Consider the following 17,512-nt stretch of genomic DNA (forward strand, 5'->3'; position numbering starts at 1 on the left):
CAGGAGGACCCCACTGAGATTCAACGGCAGCATTTCAGAGAGTGAAAGCCAGCTTCTGACACAAATAACGTGACAGGATAGTGTGACAGAAAATCAGCATGGGAATGGGCATGGTAGTTACAGAGGTAAGTGTCACAGACTTACAGGAAGCACAAGCATACGCAAAACATTCAACATACTATAGAATGATAAATAGCTTGATTGAGCAATATGTGCCAAAGTTAAATAGGTCTTCTTAGGGATTTACATACAGTCTTTCCTTTCTTTCAGAAACTGAACACATTTCAAAGCGTGAAGTCACAAGTAAGTAGGTTGTTTTGTAACTATATATAGAAACTTCGAAGGTGTATCATTGTATAAATGTTAAGGCTGTGGACACACACACACACAGGCAGGGGCATACACACAAATACACAGAGACCTCGGGGCCTGTTAACGCCGGGAATCGATGCCCACGCTGCGGAGCGGAATGGCCGTCGATTTTTCGTGTGAAGGCCGCCATTTTAGAAATTACGCTCCGCCCACTGCTGCTCCGCTGCTGCCTAAGTGCGCCATCAGAGCACGCACCACCGATGGCCCCCCCGACGGCAAATTTCCGCCAAAGAAATCTTGCTCCCGCCGCGCGGTGCCAAAAGCAGCTTTTTCTGCCGGTTCAGTGAGGTTGTAGTCCTTCTGAAATGGCGGCGCGGCTCCCATTAAAGGGGAGGGCACACTGCCACTGCCGCCATGTATTTTTTTGCTGGCCGACTGCCATGTAGACCCGACAATTATGCCCCCGGATTTGGCCGGGTTTGGCCCTTCTTGGGTGCCAGGCCGCTGGCCCGGCCGAAACCCACCCTGGTGGCTTAGTGGACCGAACTTAAGGAATCGCGCAGGCTCTCCCCTTTAAGCGAAGGGGAGAGCCATGGTAACCCAGCACCGTGATGACATCATCAGCGCTATGCTGATGACTGACAGCGGTGGACACTACATACGCCTCCCAACTTTTGCCACTCTAGAGTCCGAATTTTTGCTTACCATCGCACATCCGCCCCCATTATGACTGACTTCCGGTCCGCCGGAAAAGAAAGCCAAAGAGTGGAATTTTGATCAAGGGGCCACCGCAGCCACCACGCCGGTAAAATCACCAGATACAGGGTAGGTGCACCCCTGTTTCCAGCAGTGGGCAATTTTGTCCCTATAAACACACACACACACACAGGCATAAACACACACACAGACTTGAACACACATATACAGACATACATATGAATACAAAGACACAGATGGACACAGAGACACACATAATATATTTACACACATTTATGTAAGTATAATTGTTCTAATTTAAGATATAAATGTAATGAAGGGTCTCTCAGGTAAAATGGGATGTGCAGTTTCTCTATTCAGCTCCCTCATGCTCAGAAGTGAAGGGAAATGAGGAGCTTCAGTTCCTGGAAAGAGTTGCAGTTCAAGAATTGTGCTGATGTGGAAATAAGATCCAAAAGATCGGGTACACCAATAAATTACCTATATAAAACATAAGAAGACATAAGAAATAGGAGCCGGGGTAAGCCATTTGGTCCCTTGAGCCTGCTCCACCATTCAATAAGATCATGGCTGATCTGATACTAGCCTCAACTCCACTTCCCTGCCCGCTCCCCATAACCCTTGACTCCCTTATCATTCAAAAATCTGTAAAGATTGGGGAAGTCTACTCGAGGGTAGGTGTTGGAGGACCTGATATCCAGTTCATATGTCAAGGGGGCATATCCAGATTTTTGGACTCTAAGGATATGGGGATTGAGCGGAAATGTGTACTTGAGGTCAAAGATCAGCCATGATCTTATTGAATGGTAGAGCAGGCTCGAGGGGCCTGAACTACTCCTGCTCCTAATTATTATGTTCTTGTCTGAAGGGTAGCACCTGTGGCAGTGCAGCACCACACTGGATTGCCAGCCTAGATCTTTGTGCTCAAGTCCCTGGAGTGGGACTTGAACCCATAACCTTCTGACTCAGAGGTGAGTGTGCTACCCACTGAGCCAGGCTGACACCTGACATATTAATCTGTTAGTCAGGTCATCATGAGGAATGCCCACTGGGGTAAATAATCGTTACCCCAAGTGCATAAGGCGTGAGTTCAAGGAGATTAAGGTGATCCAGGATAGCAATGCAATCTGAATAGTTCTGAGCAAATTCAGGGATACTATAACTGGATGGCAATGCAGTGCTCCCATTCCCTGGGGATACGACTACACTTTGTGTACACTCTGTATCTTTGTGCCTCTCAGGGTGTGAAGATACCAGAAAACCGGGCAAGTTGGCAGTTAAACTGCTCAGGATTATTTACCTGCTGGAAAGCTGCCCGGGTCCCATTGTTTCATGATTTTAACACAGGCTTCTGGACAGGTAGCTAAGCCGCCTGCCCACAGTGGATGGGGTCCTAATTCACATATGCTAATGAGGGCTCAATGACATCGTTGGGCCCCCGGCTGCAATTTCAACTTCAGCCTGAGTGAGGAAGGCAGCGCAGGGATCCTACCAGGAGAAGGGCAGCGGGACGGGGATCGGGAAGCTAAGAGGCCGTCCGCATACCTCTTCTTTACTTTGATATGTGGGGCCGGGCCTACAAGGAAAGTTTGGGCCTCTTCTGCCTCAGGCTCTTCCCCTTTCCCTACCGCCAGACTTCCCCGGAACCCCTTCTCCCACACTTAACCTAATAGAGGTCTTTAAAATTATGAAAGGTTTTGATAGAGTGGACACAGAGAGAATGTTTCCACTTATGGGGAAGAGCATCACTCGAGGCCATCAGTATATGATAGTCACCCAGAAATTCAACAGGGAATTCAGAAGAACTGTGGAACTCGCTATCACAGGGAGTGGTTGAGGCAAATAGTATAGCTGCATTTAAGGGCAGGAATGGCCGAGGGCAGGAATAGTGAGTACAACCCGGGAACGCTGTATCTGTTGGGAGCCCCACGGAGCCCTGAGAGGACAATCGACCTTGAGGTCTCGGCTCACACGTGAAGGATGAAGTACTAAAACATCGGCAGAAAACAGGATGTTTAGCAAACCTGCTTTTGTTTGATGAGTCAAATCTCACTTGTACCGGGAAGGCCTCTCGGCCCAGTGATGGGACCAGAATTTCAGCGCAATTCACTTATCAAAAGGCATGTTTGCCAACCATGTTTTTATGAGGATAAAGCCCTTGCAACACTCTTATTTTCACTCCACTAGCCTATTCCCCAGGATAAGCCGCTGCAATCTACTGCAACAAAATGACATCTGACATTATTGGCAGCCATATGTGTTGTGTCCTTAGATGCTCTAATAATGACTCAATGAGGCAATGTGTTGTACTTGAACTGTAGTGACCTTAGTCCTTTATTAATTAATTCCAGAGTGAGGATCACACCTGGTGGCCTGCCTTTTATACTAGGCCAGGTACACCTGTACAGGTAACCTACGAGTTTCCCACTGTGGTGCCCTCTGGTGGCACACCTTGTGATAGTACCAACAGTAGCCATGTAGGATACATGACAATATGGAATTCCATTGGCTGGCGATCTTGGGAATTCCTTGCCCTATTTGTTTTTCCAGCAGGAATCCTGTTAAATATGGGAATCTTCATTATGGGAGGAGCATTGTGAAATGGTAGTGTTGGTATTTTAATTAGCTTGGTAATAATCAATTTACTGAGACTTTAAGTTTTTGTGTACCCCAACAGAACTAACTTGTGGTGTTCTTTTCCACTAATTTTAGTTGATCCAACGTCAGCCCCATCTTCCAAAGGTAAGGAGAATGGCATTGTATTGAGATCAAAATGTATTTATTTTTCCATTTATTCTTTCATGAGATGTGGGTGTTGCTGGCAAGACCACTGCTCATCTCTAATTGCCCTTAGAAGGTGGTGGTGAGCCCCCGCCTTGAACCAATGCAGTCCGTGTGGTGAAGGTGCTCCCACAGTGCTGTTAGGGAAGGAGTTCCAGGATTTTGACCCAGCGACAATGAAGGAACGGCGATATATTTCCAAGTCAGGATGATGTGTGACTTGGAGGGGAACGTGGAGATGGTGATGTTCCCATGCCCCTGCTGCCCTTATCCTTCTAGAGGTCGCGGGTTTGGCAGGTGCTGCCAAAGAAGCCACGGTACGCCAGTGGTGGAGGGAGTGAATGTTTAAGGTGGTAAATGGGGTGCTGATCAAGCGGGCTGCTTTATCTTGGGTGGTGCTTCTTGTTGCTGGAGCTGCACTCACCCAAGCAAGTGGAGAGTATTCCATCACACTCCTGACTTGTGCTTTGCAGATGGTGGAAAGGCTTTGGGGAGTCACTTGCCACAGAATACCCAGCCTCTGACTTGCTCTTGCAGCCACAGTATTTATGTGGTTGGTGCAGCTACATTTCTGGTCAATGGTGAGCCCCAGGGTGTTGATGGTGAGGGATTTGATGATGCCAATGCCATTAAATGCCAAGGGACGGTGATTAGACTCTCGCTTGTTGGAGATAATCATTGATTGACATTTGTGTGGTGCAATTGTCACTTGTCACTTATCAGCCCCAGCCTGAATGTTGTCCCTGGTGTACTGGTTAATATTCATCCCTGAACCAACATCACTAAAACAGATTATCTAGTCATTACTACATTGCTGTTTGTGGGACCTTGCTGTGCAAATTGGCTGCCGCGTTTCCTCCAGTACAACAGTGACTACACTTCAGAAGTACTTAATTGACTGAGGCCCTGAGGTTGTGAAAGGCACTATATAAATGCCTTTCCCTACCCCTTCTTTCAAAGGAGTAGACGGATGGAGAAGGGAAACCAGAAAATTCTAGAAACACACATTTCTGTTTTTCTGTAAACAGTATGTAAACCGAGGCCCCGTCTGCTCTCTCAAGTGGACGTAAAAGATCCTATGGCACTATTTCGAAGAAGGAGCAGGGGAGTTATCCCTGGTGTTCTGGCCAATATTTATCCCTCAATCAACATAACATAAGTTTTCACATTGTTTGTTTTGTTCTGACCCCAGCAGTCCGCTTGATGAATGGGAGAAATCCTTGCCAAGGGCTTTTGGAAATCCTTTACAACGGTACCTGGGGGACGGTGTGCGATGACGACTGGGACATAGTCGACGCCAATGTGGTGTGCCAGCAGCTTGGATGTGGGCGCGCTCTCTCTGTGGCAGGAAACCTGCCCTTTGGCAGGGGTACAGGGGTGATCCTGCTGGACAACGTGGACTGCAAAGGGACAGAGTCATTGCTGAGCGAGTGTACAAGCCGAGGCTGGGCCATCCACAACTGCAACCATTACGAGGATGTGGCCGTCATATGCAATGGTACAAAATTTGGTTTTAATCTCAGACCAGAGAGCTGCTGATACTGGTAAATATGTGAGCAATCCGGTTAAAACGATTAATCTCAGCGGGTAAACAGCGTCTCCGCTGAAATTATAGCGGTGTTGAGGATATTTACCAACTCCCCCCGCCCCAATGCTGTAATCTTAACTTAAGGTGTCAGCTGTAGCTCAGTGGGTAGCACTCTTGCCTCTTAGTCAGAAGATTGTGGGTTCAAGTCCCACTCCAGGAACTTGAGCATATAAACCTAGGCTGACACCTCATTGCAGTGCTGGGGAGCGCTGCACTGTCGGAGGTGCTGTCTTTCAGATGAGACGTTAAACCGAGGCCCCATCTGCTCTCTCAAGTGGATGTAAAAGATCCCATGGCACTATTTCGAAGATGAGTAGGGAAGTTATCCCTGGTGTCCTGGTCAATATTTATCCCTCAATCAACATAACAAAACAACAGATTATCTGGTCATTATCACGTTGCTATTTGTGGGAGCTTGCTGTGTGCAAATTGGCTGCTGCATTTCCCACATTACAACAGTGACTGCACTCCAAAAGTACTTCATTGGCTGTAAAGCGCTTTGGGATGTCCAGTGGTCATGAAAGGCGCTATAGAAATGCAAGGCTTTCCTTTTCTTTATTTTTGAACGATAATTCTCGATTTGCTCCAGCGTCCATTTTCCTCTCCACATTCCCCCCAATGTATGCCATGTCCTGGAGTGTAAGGCAAAGAAATGTAGAGTAGAAAGCCGCATTGCAAAGACCCCACCACCTTGTCCTTGGTGCATATTTCCTGAGGGTATTGCTGGCAAGGAAGGCCCCATCTGCACCGGGCAGGGACATTTAAATGCAATGTAGAGTAAATAAGGAGAAACGGTTTCCAGTGGCAGGACGGTCGGTAACCAGAGGACACAGAATTAAGATAATGGGCAAAAGAACTAAATGGCCTCCTTCAGTGCTGTTTGATTCTATGGCATGGAAATGATGTTATGACACTGCCAACATCATTTTGTGGAGGTTTTGCCCAAAGTCCAGCGGAAATGAATAACAGCTGAGGACACCTGGCATGAGAGGGTGCCAATTGAGGTAAGTTTCCCTTGCAGAATACAGGAGGGTTGTACGGTACGGTTGGAGTGTGTGTGGCAGCGGTGCCTGGCAGCGGCCCCAGGACCCGCTGGACGTTTGCACTGGCCTGTTGGGCCCGCGGCAGTGGTCAACCTTCCCTCCCCCCGATCTTCTGCGAGCACCCAATCACAGGCAGCATTCCCAACGGTCAATTGTCCAGCTCAGGCCAATAAATTCACCTATATGTGAGCTGTACGTGCCTGTGTGTATGCTCCCAGGTTTGTAGAGCTGTTGATGGAGGAGTCTGTGTTCCATGTCTATGTACATTATGTGAAGTTGCAGCCTCAAATTCTGGTTGCACTTCAGTCCCACAGTCCTGATCTTTGGGCACCCTGTGCGGAGGGGAGCGGGCAGGTCAGAGGGCCTCCTCGTAGGACTGCTCCTGGGCCTGGCCAAGATGGGCATTAACCGTTCCAGGCAGCGGGCGGTCGAGGGGGTCGTTCAGCCCGACTGCTTGCCTCTCTTTCGCGCGTACATCTGAACCAGGGTGTCCCTGGAGATGGACCACACAGTGCCCACCGGTACGCTCGCGGCTTTCCGCGAGAGGTGGGCGCCGGAGGGACTGGAGTGCATCATTACCCCCGGTAACCAAATTTTAATTTGACCGTTTAAAGTTTAAAGTTTAATTTGTTTAATTTGTCGGTTTTAGTGCCCCTTTAATAAGGGGGCATTTGATTTACAGGTTCGACTGAAATAGTTGTAGAGCTGTTGAGCTGGGAGTGGTTTAGCCAGTCACGTGATGTTCACAAGGCTCAATAAAACCCCAGCCATTGGGTTCGGGGGATCCACGATGAGGCAGGTGGTTGTGAGTCTAGTGGATGAACTGGTAATGTGTAATGTGATTGTTAAACCTTTGTTAATAAACCAACTAGTTCTTAATAGCAATGTGTTGCTATGAATTCTTAAGCAAAGAACCCATGAAACAAATACTTTACAATGTTCAAGTTGAAAGGGTTCCAAATACTCGACTTATGTTGGGGTGAGGTGGGGGAGGGGAATCATCCCTCTGTGTCCTCTCAACAGTGGGGCAGCTGGTATTGGAAACCAGGGCCAAGTGATGGGTGTACTTGACATTGGGACTGGTTGCTCTGGTGATGGGGCCAGCTCTGTTTATCCTGTCTGGTAGTGTATAGTGGGTACAGTAGCTGCACAAATGAGCTGTGCTCATCATGTAAATGATAACCGCCTGAACCCATAACATCATTTTTATGTACCGTATTTCCTGTACTATATGTACATCACCTTTTACTCTGCGTGTAATGCAAACACCATGGCCGGGTGTGTCATTTTCCAAAATGGCGGGTCTCCCATTGGAGTTATGGCGTGAGGCTGGTCGCACCCCAGCGGGATTCCTGGGCCCAATGTCCCCAAATCTCCATAAAGGTCTGGAGAGGAGAGCCGGGGTAAAGTGGTAAAGGGCTGGAGATTGGACAGGGCCTGGCAACACCGGGTCTGAGGGGTTTCTGCTGGGCCCGGGGTGGGCAGAAAATCCGTCTGCCCCCCTATTGCTACCCTAATGTGGGGAAGGAGGTTGGGTCAGCAGGGTGTCGTCACCCTGCCTCCCTCTCCCCGACCTTCCCTCTCCCCGACTATCCCTCTCCCCGACCTCTCTCCCGACCTTCCCTCTCCCCAATCCTCCCTCTCCCCGACTCTCCCTCTCCCCGACCTTCCTTCTCCCTGAACCTCCCTCTCCCCGACCCTCCCTCTCCCCGACCATCCCTCTCCCCGACCCTCCCTCTCCCCAATCCTCCCTCTCCCCGACTCTCCCTCTCCCCGACCCTCCCTCTCCCCGACCTTCCTTCTTCCTGAACCTCCCTCTCCCCGAACTTCCCTCTCCCCGACCATCCCTCTCCCCGATCCTCCCTCTCCCCGATCTTCCCTCTCCCCGATCTTCCCTCGCCCCGATCTTCCCTCTCCACGACCATCCCTCTCCCCGACCCTCCCTCTCCCCGACCTCTCTCCCCGACCCTCCCTCTCCCCGATCTTCCCTCTCCCCGACCATTCCTCTCCCCGACCCTCCCTCTCCCCGACCTGTCTCCCCGACCTTCCCTCTCTCCGACCTTTCCTCTCCCCGACCTTTCCTCTTCCGATCTTCCCTCTCCCCGACCATCCCTCTCCCCGACCTCTCTCCCCGACCCTCCCTCTCCCCGACCTTCCCTCCCCCCGACATTCCCTCTCCCTGACCTCTCTCCCCGACCCTACCTTTCCCCGACCTTCCCTCTCCCTGACCTTCCCTCACCCCGAGCCTCCTTCTCCCCAACCTCTCAACCCGACCTTCCCTCTCCCCGAACCTCCCTCTCCCCGAACCTCCCTCTCCCTGAGCCTCCCTCTCCCCGAGCCTCCCTCCCCCTGATCTTCCCTCGCCACGACCATCCGTCTCCCCGACCCTCCCTCTCCCCGATCTTCCCTCTTCCCGATCTTCCCTCTCCCCGATCTTCCCTCTCCCCGACGCTCCCTCTCCCCGACCTCTCTCCCCGACCTTCCGTCTCCCTGACCTCTCTCCCCGACCCTCCCTCTCCCCGATCTTCCCTCTCCCTGACCCTCCCTCTCCCCGACCCTCCCTCTCCCTGGCCTTCCCTCTCCCCGACCATCCCTCTCCCCGACCTCTCTCCCCGACCTTCCCTCTCCCCAACCCTCCCTCTCCCCGACCCTCCCTCTCCCCGACCTTCCCTCTCCCCGACCATCCCTCTCCCCGACCTCTCCCCGACCTTCCCTCTCCAAACCCTCCCTCTCCCCGACCCTCCCTCTCCCCGACCTTCCTTCTCCCCGACCCTCCCTCTCCCTGACCCTCCCTCTCCCCGACCTTCCCTCTCCCCGACCATCCCTCTCCCCGACTCTCCCTCCCCCCGATCTTCCCTCTCCCCAATCTTCCCTCTCCCCAACCCTCCCTCTCCCCGACCCTCCCTCTCCCCGACCTTCCCTCTCCCCGACCATCCCTCTCCCCGACCTCTCTCCCCGACCTTCCCTCTCCAAACCCTCCCTCTCCCCGACCCTCCCCTCTCCAAACCCTCCCTCTCCCCGACCCTCCCTCTCCCCGACCTTCCTTCTCCCCGACCCTCCCTCTCCCTGACCCTCCCTCTCCCCGACCTTCCCTCTCCCCGACCATCCCTCTCCCCGACCATCCCTCTCCCCGACTCTCCCTCCCCCCGATCTTCCCTCTCCCCAATCTTCCCTCTCCCCAACCCTCCCTCTCCCCGACCCTTCCTCTCCCCGACCCTCCCGCTCCCCGATCTTCCCTCTCCCCGACCATCCCTCTCCCCGACCCTCCCTCTCCCTGACACTCCCTCTCCCCGACCCTCCCTCTCCCTGACCTCTCTCCCCGACCTTCCCTCTCCCTGATCTCTCTCCCCGACCCTCCCTCTCCCCGATCTTCCCTCTCCCCGATCTTCCCTCTCCCCGACCATCCCTCTCCCTGACCCTCTCTCTCCCGACCCTCCCTCTCCCCAACCTCTCTCCCCGACCTTCCCTCTCCCCGACCTCTCTCCCCGACCCTCCCTCTCCCCGACCTCTATCCCCGACCCTCCCTCTGCCCGATCTTCCCTCTCCCCGACCATCCCTCTCCCCGACCCTCCCTCTCCCCGACCTTCCCTCTCCCCGACCTTCCCTCTCCCCGACCTTCCCTCTCCCCGACCTTTCCTCTCCCCAATCTTCCCTCTCCCCGACCTTCCCTCTCCCCGACCTTTCCTCTCCCCAATCTTCCCTCTCCCCGACCATCCCTCTCCCCGACCCTCCCTCTCCCCGACCTTCCCTCTCCCCGACCTTCCCTCTCCCCGACCTTCCCTCTCCCCGACCTTTCCTCTCCCCAATCTTCCCTCTCCCCGATCTTCCCTCTCCCTGACCTCTCTCCCCGACCTTACCTTTCCCCGACCTTCCCTCACCCCGAGCCTCCTTCTCCCCAACCTCTCAACCCGACCTTCCCTCTCCCCGAACCTCCCTCTCCCCGAACCTCCCTCTCCCCGAGCCTCCCTCTCCCCGAGCCTCCCTCCCCCCGACATTCCCTCCCCCCCGACATTCCCTCACCCCGACCCTCCCTCTCTCTGACCTTCCCTCTCCCCGACATTCCCTCTTCCCGACCTTCCCTTACCTTGCCTCCCTCTCCCGACCTTCCCTCATCCTGAGGCTCCCTCATCCCGACCCCCCCTCCCCGAACTTCCCTCTCCCTGAACCTCCCTATCCCCGACATTCCCTCACCCTACCTCCCTCTCCCGACTTTCCCTCATCCCGAGTCTCCTTATCCCCGACCTTCCCTCATCCTGACCTCCCTGACCTTCCCTCTCCCCGACCTTCCCTCTCCCCGACTTACCCTCACCCCGACACTCTCACTCCCCGATCTTCCCTCACGCTGCCTCCCTCTCCCCGACCTTCCCTTTCCCTGACCTTCCCTCTCCCCGACCTTCCCTCTCATTGACCTTCCGGGCCACCGGCAAGATCACGGTACCAAAGTCAAGGAAGCAGGCTCGAGGGGGTTCCAGGCCTGGGTCAGGGCCTGGGCGACCCCTGAAGATAGCTGTAGCAAAATTTAAGAAAGGAGGAGGCTGGTTGTCAGAGGCGCCCATTGAAGCCAGGGATCACTCCTCTATGTGCCTTGAAGCACCGTGTGTTCCTGTCTCTCTCTTCCACCACCTCCCCCTCCCCCCCACCCCCCCAAGCAGGCACTTGAGTTATGGGAGCCCACCACAAGACACCCTAACCCCAGGCACTCCAGTGGGGTCAGGAGTGCAAATGACCGACGGATCGCGATTCCTGCTCCACCACAGTCGCTGCCAAGCAGCTGGATCGTGGATTTGCGGTCCCCCATAAGTATACGGGAAACATCAAGATAAACACATGGAGATACAGTCAACTCCTGGTCAAACCTTCTCTTCACTGGATTATCAATGGTACAGTGTTAACTTTTCTTTCTGTCTCTTTAGATTTCAGCTCTACGTCAATCAAACCGATAAATAAAAGCGACGTATCTGTCAAGGAATACAAGCAAGGTAACGCTTGGAAATATACAACAATTGGAAAGTTAGCATTATGTTTATTACCTTGAGTAATGATGTAGGTGCAGGTTGACAGTGCAAGGAGGTTACTACGATGAGAATGTGTACAGAGACTGATGGCCCTTAGAAGTCAAAGTGCTGATAAGATCTATATGATTGAAAGAATGGGTCACATTGGTCCATAGAGCTGGAACGGATTGAACATTAACAGGTGTGAGTACCCGCAGCAAAATGTAATTCCTGGCTGCACTGATGCATCCACAGTGGAGTTAGCGGATCTTGGGCATGGTGGTGTTGAGAGGCCCATAATTAACTTCAGCCCTGTTTCTGTTCCGTACATCCTATGTCATTCACTGTTTGCCGAGCTGGGGAGGGTCAAAATCCAGAATTCCCATTCTTGATCGCGGCAAAGTAACTCCTGCTGGATGGCGTGTGGAGTTCGGATGTTAGCTTTAGGCAGCTTCCATGCCTCTCGTACGTAAATAGGCCTACCTACCCATCATTGTTGCAGCTAAATCACACAATATGCTCACGAGCATGAGTGCCCATGATACCACATTCCAGCAAGAGTCAAACACTGCATGGTGGAGGGGAAAAAACTGAGGTGGGAAAAAATCCTCGGCACAGCAGATCAGGGCCATTTACTTGCTGCAGTCCATTCTGGGTATGATGTTATCACTGCTCACGGTACCCCTAATGCTATTCAATGAAACGTGTCCCCTACAACAGTCACACCCACCCGAAGAAGATTTATGCGGAAGCCAATGAAGTCTTTAATTGTATAAATTTAAATGAAGTTCTCCCTATCTCTGTTATCTCCTCTAGTCCCCCGCCCCACCTCTCCCCACCCGAGATGTCTGCGCTCCTCTAATTCTGCCCTCTTGAGCATCCCTGATTATTACTGCTCAACCACTGTGCCTTCAGCTGCCTGGGCCCCAAGCTCTGGAACTCCCTGCCTAAACCTCTCTATATCTCTACATCTCTTTCCTCCTTCAACACACTCCTTAAAACCTACTTCTTTGACCAAGCTTTTGGTCACCTGCGCTAATTTCTACCTATGCGGCTCGGTGTCAAATTTTTTAAATCCTGTGAAGCGCCTTGGGACGTTTCACTACATTAAAGGCGCTCTATAAATACAAGTTGTTGTTGTTTAAGAAATTAAGCATCTCTTCTCCTTTCAGGGGAGGGCAATATTCGATTAGTCAATGGCGACAACCCGTGTCAAGGCAGAGTGGAGATCAAGTACAGAGGACAGTGGGGAACAATTTGTGATGATGACTGGGGCATGAACGATGCCAAAGTTGTGTGCCAGCAGATTGGCTGTGGCAGAGCAAGATCCTTCACCACCAATTCCTACTTCGGATACGGCAAAGGGCTGATTCTATTGGATAACGTCAACTGTGACGGGAACGAGCCATCGCTGTTGAGTTGTCACAGTCTGGGATGGGGTGTGCACAACTGTGGGCACCATGAAGATGCAGGGGTCATCTGTGCAGGTAACACTTTCACCAAATCCATCTGGGTCTTGCTGACTTGTATAGCAAACAGCAATTCAATTCATCTACTCTCCTCTCCGCCTACAGTCAAAATTAACTCATTTTTTTCTCTCTCCAACTAAGTTGATATGGTTGCCCTGATGGGTTAGTGGGTAAATGCATCACCGAAGTACTAAGCATGCACAAAGTACAATGTCAAGAACTAAAACTAAATACATTAGGGGAGAAATTCGGTCGTGCCTCTATTGCGGCGTTAACCCAGGCGGAGCGGTACTTTTAGCGCCTTAAAAAAGTTTGTGCCTCCTGCCCAGAAATTCATCGGAATCGGTCGAGGAGCTGACAGGGGCGATAAATCAGCCGTTGCACACCAGAGCTGGGTGGCCGGGGGGGGGGGCGATAACGAAAGTTTGGTCCGTACATTTTGCAGGCCCATTGCACATGCGCGGAATTTCGAGTCAGATCTGAGTAAAAGCCGAGTCTTAAAGGCGCGGCATAGTAATGTACCCATTAAAGTTTTCAAAGTCACTTGTTTTCAACCTGTACTGTTATGTCTGTCTGCCGCTGCAAACTGGGAGGCTCACCACACTGCTGTGTGTGAACGTTGCACTGACTGTGACCTCCGAGGGAAGTGCTTCCTCATCCCTTTAAATAGACACCAGTTAATGGCTCTGCAAGCCGGTACTGACTGTTTTTATAGACGTTGTTATTGGCAGCTGCTAAACGAGGTGACCACACCGAATTTAGCGACCGAGACGCAAGCGTGCCCAGGAATGCGTCACGATCAGAGCGATCGTCAGCAGTCAGACGCTACTGGTTTTCGCCCCCAGTGAGCCTCTAATGAATTTTCCGTCTGGATGCTAAAAGCAGCGCGCCTGGTCGCTAAACTCTATCGCTCGTATTAACGCCCCCTCTGGCTGCTAACAGGCTATAGAAAACCGAAAATTCAGCCCAATTTATAAGTGTGTTTAGATTTGATTGTTTCAAGCTCTCTGTGTTTTGAATCCTCCACAACCACCTGTGCAAACACCCTGCTGTACTCCTAGTATTGGCACTATTCAGACTTCTAGTACTCTAGCACTGTACACTACTTGATTCCTAGAAATTCGGTTCTCAGCGAAAATGGTATTTCTTCGCCAAAATTACGGTTATCGCTTTGCTATTGCTATCAGGCTGGAAATTCAAGCTTTAATTTGCACAGCGGTAAAAATCGGCATTGCACGAGGATTCGCGGCGCAAACCGCGATCCTCGCCAACTTTAGTCCGAGGACAATATCGCTGCGAGTTGGGCCTAGGGAGGGCGGAAAAACACCTAAAAATAAATTGGGGAAAAAAAAATTTACAAAACATTTACAAAACACTTATCTAGTGAATCGCTGAACAAGAATTTAAAAATGAAAGCTTTAACTTACCTTTTTTGCAGGTCTTCATATTTACCGCTGCTCTAAGAGCTGCAATGCAGCTTTTTACATGTCGGTATTTTGGCGCAAAATACAGGTGCGCAGAGCCAAATTTTTGGTGAAAACGCGCAGTGGCACTACTCTCCCCAGCGGTATTTGAAACCGTCGCTGCAAAATGTCACCAAAATTCCCGCCGACCGGTTTTTCGCCAAATATGATGAAATAGCACAAAAAAAATGGTTGCAAAGTCGCCGAATTACTAGCCCCTCGTACCCTAGCACCGTTCACTACTAGAAGCAGGAGTAGGCCATTCGGCCCCTCGAGCCTGCACTATTCACTACCAGACGATTGGCATCTTGCCACTTTTTAGAGAGGATTACATAGGATGTACAACACAGAAAGAGGCCATTCGGCCCAACCAGTCCATTCACGCCTCCTCATCCAAATCTATCAGCATAACCCTCTATTCCCTTCTCCCACTTATGCATGTTCTAGTCTCCCCTTAAATGCATCTATACTATTCACTTCAACCACTCTCTGTGATAGCGAGTTCCACATTCTTACCACTCTCTGGGTAAAGAAGTTTCTTCTGAATTCCCTGTTGGATTTCTTGGTGACTATCTTATATTGATGGCTTCTAGTTATGCTCTTCCCCACAAGTGGAAACATTCTCTCTGTGTCCACTATCAAAACCTTTCATAATTTTAAAGACCTCTATTAGGTCACCCTTTGGCCTTCTTTTTTCAAGAGAAAAGAGACCCAGCCTGTTCATCCTATGTATACCCTCATATTTCTGTTATCATCCTTGTAAATCTTCTCTGCACCCTCTCCAGTGCCTCTATATCCTTTTCATAATATGGCGACTAGAACTGTACACAGTACTTTGAAGATTAGAGATGCTGGGTCTGTTTTCTTTGGAACAGAGGAGGCTGAGGGGAGGCCTGATTGAGGTGTATAAAATTATGAGGGGCCTGGATAGAGTGGATAGGAAGGACCTGTTTCCCTTGGCAGAGGGATCAATAACCAGGGGGCATAGATTTAAAGTAATTGGGGGGGAGGTATAGAGGAGATATGAGGGGAAATTTCTTTACCCAGAGGGTGGTGGGGGTCTGGGACTCACTGCCTGAAATGGTGGTAGAAGCAGAAAGCCTCACCACATTTAAAAAATACTTAGATGTGCACTTAAAGTGCCGTAACCTACAAGAGCTGGAAAGTAGGATTAGGCTGGATAGCTCTTGGTCGGCCAGCGCAGACACAATGGGCCGAAATGGCCTCCTTCCGTGCTGTAAATTTCTATGATTTTCTATGATACTCTATGTGTGGTCTAACTAAGATTTGATACAGTATTAGCATAACTTCCTTACTTTTCAATTCTATACCTCTAGCAATAAACTCTAGTGCTTGGTTTGCTTTTTTTATGGCCTTGCTAACTTGTGTTGCCACTTTAAGTGTTTTGTATATTTGTACTCCGAGATCCCTTTGTTCCTCTACCCCTCCTAGACTTGCACCCTCCAATTAATAGGTGACCTTCCTGTGCTTTCTACCAAAATCTAATACCTCAAATTTATTTGTGTCTAACTTCATTTGCCAATTACATGCCCATTCTGCAAGTTTATTAATGTCCACCTGTAATTTGTTGCAGTTCTCCTCAGTATTGACTAAATTTGGAATTGTGTTTTGATTCCAAAGTCTAAATCATTAAGTTAAATTGTGAACAACAGTGGTCCTAACACTGATCCTTGTGGAACATCACTATCCACCTTCTGCCACTGTGAATAGCTACCCTTTACTCCCACTCTCTGCTTTCTAAGAACATCAGAAATAGGAGCAGTAGTAGTCCATTCGGCCCCTCGAGCCTGCTCCGCCATTCAATAAGATCATGGCTGATCATCAACAAGGTAGAAGCTTTTAACTCAACTCCATTTTCCTGTCCGATCTCCATAATCCCTTGATTCCCCTAAAGTCAAAAATCTAGCCATCTCAGTCTTGAATATATTAGCATGGGTAGAGGATTGGCTAACTAACAGAAAACAGAGTCGGAATAAATGGGTCATTTTCTGGTTGGCAAATGGTAACTAGTGTGGTGCCACAGGGATCCGTGCTGGGGCCTCAACTATTTACAATCTATATTAATGACTTGGATGAAGGGACCGAGTGCAATGTAGCCAAGTTTGCTGATGATACAAAGATCGATGGGAAAGCAAGGAGGACACAAAGAATCTGCAAAGGGATATAGACAGGCTAAGTGAGTGGGCAAACATTTGGCAGATGGAGATCAGCCATCATCTTATTAAATGGCGGAGCAGGCTCGATTATGTTGAATATACTCAAAGACTCAGCATCCACAGTCCTCTGGGGCAGAGAAAATGCAAAGATTCACAACCCACTGAGTGAAGAAATTCCTCCTCATCTAGGTCTTAAATGGCCTACCCCATATCCTGAGACTATGCCCCCTAGTTCTAGACACTCCAGCCGGGGGAAACAACCTCTCAGCATCTACCCTGTCAATCCCCTTCAGAACCTTGTATGTTTCAATGAGATCATCTCTCATTCTTCTAAACTCCAGAGGGTAGAGGCTCATTCTACACAATCTCTCATCATATGACAACCCTCTCATCCCAGGAATCAATCTAGTGAACCTTCGTTGCACTGCCATCAAAGCTGATATATCCTTCCTTAGATAAGGAGACCAAAACTGTGCACAGTACTCCAGGTGTGGTCTCACCAATGCCCTGTACAATTGTACCAAGACTTCCTTACTCTTATACTCCAATCCCTTGCAACAAAGGCCAACATGCCGTGTGCCTTCCTTATTGCTTGCTGAACCTGCATACTAGCTTTATGCAAACTATTTACAGTCTATGTTAATGACTTGGAAGAAGGGACTGCCAGGTTTGCTGACGATACAAAGATGGGAGGAAAAGCAATGTGTGAGGTGGACATAAAAGATCTGCAAAAGGACATAGACAGGCTAAGTGAGTGGGCAAAAATTTAGCAGATGGAGTATAATGTTGGAAAGTGTGAGGTCATGCACTTTGGCAGAAAAAAAAATCAAAGAGCAGGTTATTATTTAAATGGAGAAAAATTGCAAAGTGCTGTAGTACAGCGGAACCTGGGGGTACTGGTGCATGAAACACAAAAGGATAATATGCAGGTACAGCAAGTAACCAGGAAGGCCAATGGAATCTTGGCC

The 17,512-nt window shown here is 50.3% G+C and overlaps 1 protein-coding gene across 1 annotated transcript in view; it reads left to right on the forward strand.

Annotated features, from left to right (window-relative positions):
- The first annotated feature begins 448 nt into the window (after nucleotides 1-448).
- LOC139226171 (scavenger receptor cysteine-rich domain-containing group B protein-like) overlaps nucleotides 449-17,512 on the forward strand; it is a 57,248-nt gene continuing 40,184 nt past the window's right edge. Inside the window, exons 1-7 of the mRNA XM_070856808.1 lie at nucleotides 449-655; nucleotides 2,271-2,388; nucleotides 3,742-3,771; nucleotides 5,003-5,308; nucleotides 10,949-11,023; nucleotides 12,608-13,027; nucleotides 13,636-13,748. Coding sequence (XP_070712909.1) covers nucleotides 449-655; nucleotides 2,271-2,388; nucleotides 3,742-3,771; nucleotides 5,003-5,308; nucleotides 10,949-11,023; nucleotides 12,608-13,027; nucleotides 13,636-13,748 — 1,269 coding nt within the window. The remainder of the gene's footprint in view (nucleotides 656-2,270; nucleotides 2,389-3,741; nucleotides 3,772-5,002; nucleotides 5,309-10,948; nucleotides 11,024-12,607; nucleotides 13,028-13,635; nucleotides 13,749-17,512) is intronic.

Source organism: Pristiophorus japonicus, chromosome 16, assembly GCF_044704955.1.
Source record: "Pristiophorus japonicus isolate sPriJap1 chromosome 16, sPriJap1.hap1, whole genome shotgun sequence".
NCBI classification, from domain to species: domain Eukaryota; kingdom Metazoa; phylum Chordata; class Chondrichthyes; family Pristiophoridae; genus Pristiophorus; species Pristiophorus japonicus.